The sequence below is a fragment of the Manis pentadactyla genome, chromosome 4 (assembly GCF_030020395.1).
Source record: "Manis pentadactyla isolate mManPen7 chromosome 4, mManPen7.hap1, whole genome shotgun sequence".
In the NCBI taxonomy this organism is placed as follows: domain Eukaryota; kingdom Metazoa; phylum Chordata; class Mammalia; order Pholidota; family Manidae; genus Manis; species Manis pentadactyla.
Window position 1 is genome coordinate 171,070,352 of NC_080022.1, and position 7,119 is coordinate 171,077,470.

General features: G+C 49.6%; 1 protein-coding gene across 1 annotated transcript; it reads left to right on the forward strand.

Annotated features, from left to right (window-relative positions):
- Window positions 1-6,235, forward strand: LOC118911161 (membrane primary amine oxidase-like). Its single transcript, XM_036882864.2, is given in 6 exon segments — window positions 1-61; window positions 64-1,611; window positions 4,578-4,697; window positions 4,700-4,829; window positions 5,523-5,650; window positions 5,888-6,235. Coding segments are annotated over 6 exon segments (2,250 nt in total). The 5' UTR covers window positions 1-15; the 3' UTR covers window positions 6,166-6,235.
- The last annotated feature ends 884 nt before the right edge of the window (window positions 6,236-7,119 follow it).

Consider the following 7,119-nt stretch of genomic DNA (forward strand, 5'->3'; position numbering starts at 1 on the left):
CCAGGAGCTTTAGCTATGGTTGTCTCCATTATTTTGTCCCTGTGTAGTGTTCTGGTGATAGGCTGGCTGTGGGTGGGACTAGGAATGAGGAAGGCGTTGAGAGGGAATGTAGACCCAGCCTGCCACCCCGCTGTCCCCCCTTACCCAGTAGTGCCCAGCCCTGGACACACCCAGGCCAGAGCCAGCTGTTTGCAGACCTGGGCCAAGAGGAGCTGATGGCTGTGATGAGCTTTCTGACCCAGCAGCTGGGCCCCGGCCTGGTGGATGCAGCCCAGGCCCGCCCCTCGGACAACTGTGTCTTCTCGCTGGAGCTGCAGCTGCCCCCCAAGATTGCAGCCCTGGCCCACCTGGACAGGGGGAGACCCCCACCTGCCTGGGAGGCGCTGGCCATCGTCTTATTTGGTGGACAAGCCCAGCCCAACGTGAGTGAGCTGGTGGTGGGGCCGCTGCCACACCCCACCTACATGCGGGATGTGACCCTGGAGCGTCACGGGGGCCCCCTGCCCTATCACCGACGCCCCATGCGGCTCCGAGAGTACCTGGACATAGACCAGATGATTTTCCGCAGAGAACTGCCTCAGGTTGCTGGGCTTCTGCACCACTGTTGCTTCTACAAACGCCAAGGAGGCAACCTGGTGATGATGATCACAGCGCCCCCTGGCTTGCAGTCAGGGGACCGGGCTACCTGGCTGGGCCTCTACTACAACATCTCAGGGGCTGGGATTTATCTGCACCCCGTGGGGCTGGAGCTGCTGGTTGACCACAAGGCCCTGGACCCTGCCCACTGGACCATCCAGAAGGTGTTCTTTCAAGGCCGCTACTATGAGAGTCTGGCCCAGCTGGAGGACCAGTTTGAGGCCGGCCTGGTGAATGTGCTGCTGATCCCAGACAATGGCACGGGTGGGTCCTGGTCGCTGAAGTCCCACGTTCCCCGGGGTCCGGCTCCCCCACTGCAGTTCTATCCCCAGGGCCCCCGCTTCAGTGTCCAGGGAAGCCGAGTGGCCTCTTCACTGTGGACTTTCTCCTTTGGCCTCGGAGCTTTCAGTGGCCCGAGGGTCTTCGACATCCGCTTCCAGGGGGAGAGAATAGCTTATGAAGTCAGCGTCCAGGAGGCCTTGACCGTCTATGGCAGCAACTCCCCTGCAGCGATGCTGACCCGCTACATGGACGGCAGCTTTGGCTTGGGAAAGTATGCCACACCTCTGACCCGTGGGGTGGACTGTCCCTACCTGGCTACCTACATGGACTGGCATTTTCTTTTGGAGTCCCAGGCCCCCAAGACAATACACGATGCCTTTTGCGTGTTTGAACAGAACCAGGGTCTCCCCCTGAGGCGACACCACTCAGATTTCTACTCCCACTATTTTGGGGGCCTTACAGAGACAATGCTGGTCATCAGATCTGTGTCTACTCTGCTCAACTATGACTATGTGTGGGATATGGTCTTCCACCCCAGTGGGGCCCTAGAAGTCAGATTCCATGCCACGGGCTACATCAGCTCAGTGTTCCTCTTTGGTGCTGCCCGGAAGTATGGGAACCAGGTTGGGGAGCACACGCTGGGCACTGTCCACACCCACAGTGCCCACTTCAAGGTGGATCTGGATGTAGGATGTAAGGCAACCTGACAGAGGCAAGGATTCCAGCAGAGAGGCTATGTCTCCATGCCTACCTTTAAAAATTGTCATTGAAACATTAAAAATGTAAAAGTATATGAAATAAATGTGAAAGTCACTGAATTCCTCAGAGATTTTCCCCATTAGCAGATCAGTTGTTCTCCAATACTTAAAAAAATTCTCCCAACTTTTAAAATCTTGAACCTGCAGTGATAGAATTTATGATATTGCATATACGTATAAATATGGTAAACTGATAAATGTATTTAGATTCTTTAATTATCAAATTCATATCATAACGTACATATATTTTCCCACTTCTGTGTTTTCACGTGATAACCTATCACTTACGCAAAAAACAAATACTAAATATATATTTATGCCAAGTGCTGCACCTAACACAATTCAACACAATTCAACAAAAGAAACAGCATCCCTGCTCTCAAGAGGCTTACACTTAACAGAGGAGTGGAGAGCACGTGGACCTCCTGGAAAAAATGTGTATGATACAAGTAATTTTATGCTTAACCTCTCTGTACCTCAGTTTACTTGTGTACAAATAGTATGACAGCACATTCCACAAAGGACTATCATGAGAATTAATGATAACAACCTTTAAAAAACACTTTTACTTTTGAAATAACTTGAGACTTACAGAAAAGTCTCAAACATTGCAGAGTTCCCATGTACACTTCACCCAGTTTCTTCTAATGTTAGCATTGGACATATCCGTAGGATGACAATCAAAACCAGGAAATGAACATTATTACAAGACTTTTAACTAAAACTACAGACCTTATCAGAATTTAATTAGGTCTCCCATTAATTTTTTTCCTGTTCCAGGATCTGATCCAGGGTCCCATGTTGTGTTTAGATGACCTAGCTCATTACTCTCCTCCAGTCTGTGCCAGTTCCTTAGGCTTTCCTTGTCTTTCGTGGCCTGACTTTTTAGAAGATACTGGTCAATCATTTCACAGAATGACTCTTAATCTGGGTTTCTCTGATATTTTGTCGTGATTAGGCTGAGACTGCTTTTTGAGGGGAGGGGCAAGAAAACCACAGAAATGATATCTCCTTCTCAGCATATCATATCAAGGGGTGCACGATGTTGCCATGTCTTATTACCAGTGTCGTTGACCTCAGGCACTTGGTTAAGGTGGTACCTTCCTTCTTTCTCCATTGTAAAAATTAGTATTTTTCAATTTGCAGTTAGTAAATATCTTGGGGAAACTAATTTGATGCTATGCAAATATCCTACTTCTTCCCTTCTCAGACTCTTGCCCCCTAATTTTAAAAGCAATTGTTTTTTTCCCACAACAACTATTACTGTGATGTTTCCCTACTGGCCATTAAATTTTTTCCCTGTATTCTTTGTACATTTATTAATCAGAATTTTTCATAAGGAAGAGTTATCCCTCCTTTTACATTTATTTATATGTGTAATTATTCATAACTGTAAGGACCCATGTATATTTATTTTATTCTAAGGATTATAACCCTGACTATCATTTATTTTGTTCCCTAATTATTCCAGTTTTGGCCATTGGGAGACTCTGCAGGTGGGTTTCTCTGTTCTGACATGCCTTCATCCTTTTTTGAGTACTTCTTTCCTTTTGGCACCACAGATTTTCCATTCTCATCTTGTATTTTCCCTGCTCCAGCCCAGGCATCAACCACTTCTCCAAGGAGCTCTGGTTCCTTTTTTTGGCAAAAACGATTTAGAAACCAAGATCTGGGTACCAGCAGCGCTCACTATCACTGGGATGTCATTGCTTTTAGGCTGTCTCATTGAAATTAGCTAGAAAATATATATATTCTGACACACACACATCTCTCCTTAACTCTGCATCTAAGCAATGATGACTCTTAAAGCACTTGGAAAGGTGCCTGAAGCATAGTGAGAAGTGCTGTCTATGGTTTTTGTTATCATTATGCTCGTGAGCCTGTTTGTGTGGATGCACCAGAAAGAACTCTTGGTCTTTAATTGTCACCAACAGGTAGAAACCCTGCTGTGTGGACTAAGGGCAGTGGATCACAAAGGATACCAAGGATTTGCTTAATCAGTCTCTGCTCTCTCCTGGTCCTTGGAGGATATGGAGGGGGCTTCCCCCATGTTTTGGATTACTGCTCTTTGGTCTCAGATCACTTCAGTTGAATCCTAAGATGGGACCTAATTAGACTCTAATAAAATCCTTCAAAACTCCAAAAGCTCAGGGAACAGACTGTGCCTTGGGCCTTGCTCCTAATTCCTTGCCAAGCCCCAGACAATCGGCAGCGCCTCCAAGCTCCAGCAGCACTGGGCCCAGGTCTGATTTTCCTTCCCTCTGCCTGCCTGCTGTCCATGTGCGTTGGGCCACTCTGCGTCAGTTTCCTCTGTGTGCTGATGTGTAGGCAGCGCAGAGTCAGATTAAGACCTGAGTCTGCAGCACTGCCACGATACCCATTGTGTGCCCATGGTGACACACCAGGACATATTAAATTCTCGAAATTGCAGTTCCTCGTTCACAGGGTAGTTGTACAATAAAGCTTTAATGCTGCCTGGGCAGAGCTCCTTCAGGTTCAATAAATGTGAGCTCAGCTGTTAGTATTCTCATAACAGGGAGGCTCTGGTGCTGCCACAGGGCTTCGGATATGAGGTGCGGGTCAGAGTCTGCACGTGGCCTGTGGGTTGCTCCAGCTGCTGGTAAACTTCCCTCCCTTGTGGCCCCTTCAGAGTAAGAAGGTCAGTGCAGGCCCCATCACAAGGCATTCAGGATTATTACCAGAGATAACATCAGGGAGAAAGACCTTCTTGAAATCCCTGGATTGGGGATATCTTGGGGTGAGGGGAGGGAAGCAGGGGGCACACTCAGCTCTGGGCTTCTCTGTGGCCCCCACTCTGGAGCCAGGTGGGGGCAGAGTCCAGAGGCGGCAGGGCAGCTGTGTGACCAGCCCTCCCTCCCACCGTGACCCCTGCCCCAGCAGGACTGGAGAACTGGGTCTGGGCTGAGGACGTGGCCTTTGTCCCCATGGCGGTACCCTGGAGCCCCGAGCACCAGATGCAGAGGCTGCAGGTGACCCGGAAGCTGCTGGAGACAGAGGAGCAGGCCTGTACCTGGCCAGCAACCACAGCAACGAGTGGGGTCACCCTCGGGGCTACCGCATCCAGATGCTCAGCTTTGCTGGGGAGCCGCTGCCCCAGAACAGCTCCATGGAGAGCGCCTTCAGCTGGGGGAGGTGAGTGTTGAAGGGTCAGAGAGCAGCTGGAGGAGGCGGACTGTCAGAAGGGCCCCATGTTGATGGGATCCCAGGTTCCCCCACCTCCCATGGGTGTGCATGCACATGTACACACACACACACACACACACACACACACACACACACACTCATACATACACTCACATTCCTTCAGCCACAATCTTTGGCCACACAAAATGAAGCCTACTGGATGGATGGATGAATGGAGAGATACTTGCTGAGTCAAATATAATAAAATGTTAGACTCTGGGTTGTGGGTATATGGGTGTTCACTACTATTCTTTCAACTTTTCCATATGTTTAAGATGTTCACAATAAAGATTAGAAGGAAAAACAAAGAGTGAGAGAGGAACAGATCTGAGGGAGTATTCCCTACAATCTGGGCATATGAGATGCCTTAATTGACATAAGGTGAGAATCAGGCCACGTCCCTGTGTGCACATCCAGGCCCAGGCTCTGATCTGGATGGAGGCACAATGACGCATCTACCTCAGTCTGAACAATGGGCCAGCTGGTGTTTGAGAGACTGGAAGTTGACTAAATGTGAGAACTCTGCGGGGAAGTGGACAGAGAATGATAAAGAGGCCCGGGACCTTTGTGCTCCTGTGTCAGTGCAGCTTCAGGCAGTGCGGCAGGTTGACGACCTTGTGGGTCTGACCCAGATCTCCCTAGGTACCAGCTGGCCATGACCTGGTGGAAGGAGGAGGACCCCAGCAGCATCCGCATCTACAATCAGTACGACCCTTGGGCCCCCACCGTGGACCTCACCGGCTTCATCAACAATGAGACCGTTGCAGGGCAGAGCGGTTGAAAGGGAGGAGGTGGAGGTGAGAGAGGGAGGCAGGGGGAGCAAGGAGGAGCCACTTCACTGTCTCCCAAGCCAGAGTCCTCGAGGGTCTTTGGAACCCACTAAGAAAGCTTTATGATTTCACATTCTTCCTGGGCTAGTGAGCAGAATCCTTACATGCAAGCTACGGTGGGAGGCAACTGTGTCATCTGCAAAGCCAGGCTTCGTGACCCTCTTTGTTCTCCTGGCTAGAATTTGGTGGCCTGGGTGACCGCTGGTTTCCTGCACATCCCACATGCAGAGGACATTCCCAACACAGTGACTGTGGGGAATAGTGTGGGCTTCTTCCTCCGACCCTACAACTTCTTTGACCAGGACCCTTCCTTCGATTCTGATGACTCCATCTACTTCCAGAGGGACCAGGATGCTGGGGACTGTGAGGTCACCTCCCTGGCTTGCCTCCCCCAGGCTGCTTCCTGTGCCCCTGACGTCCCTGCCTTCTCCCACGGGGGCTTCTCTCACAACTAGCTGGCCCCTGGGATGGGGAAGGTGGCCGGGGACCCCAGGGCCAGGGTGTGTGGGGAGGGGAGCAGCGGGTGCTGGGGCCCTCTCCTTCCTCACAGCCCTGAGGCCCCCTCCTCCCATCCCCCAAGGTCCTCTCTGTCCACCGCCCTCCCTTGTACCCGCTTCCTGCTGGGAGCTCCCTGCCCCTGTGATGCCTGACACAGGAAGGACTCAGCTTTGTTGCCCCCGGACCTGCTGGTCGGTTCCCGTCCCAGAGAGGAGACGAATGGCCATCCGAGAGCCTGGAGGGACGCCAAGTTTTTCCCAGGAGACTCTTGTTCTTCTGAACAGTTTTGTAATCTTATTTTGTTATGTGAGATATGATTCACATACCATTAAATCTACCCTTTTAATATGTACAGTTGACCGGTTTTTAGTATATTCACAAAGTTGTGCACCATTATCACTATCTAATTCCAGAACATTTTCATTACCCAAAAGAAACCCCAGACCTATTAGCAGTCACTGCCTATTTCCCTCCAACCCTTTCCCAGCTCTAGGCAATCACTCGTCTTTCTGTCACTATAGATTTGCTTGTATCTTGGATATTTCATATAAATAGAGTTATACAATAGGTGGTCTTCTGTGACTGACATCCCTCACTCAGCATAATGTTTTCAAGGTGAATCCATGCGGAGGCAGGAATCAGCACGTCATTCCTTTCTGGCTGAATAGTATTCCTTTACATGGTTGTACTACAGTTTGTTTATCCATTCATCACCTGATGGGCACTTGGGCTCTTCCATTTTTTGCTTATTATGGATAATGCTGCTATGCACACGTGTGGAATTGCTGGGTCATATGGTAACTGTGTTTAACCTTCTGAGGAGCCACCACACTGATTTCCAAAGGGACTGTGCCATTTCTTTTTTTTTATTGTGGTAAAACATGCATAACATAAAATTTACCATTTGACCA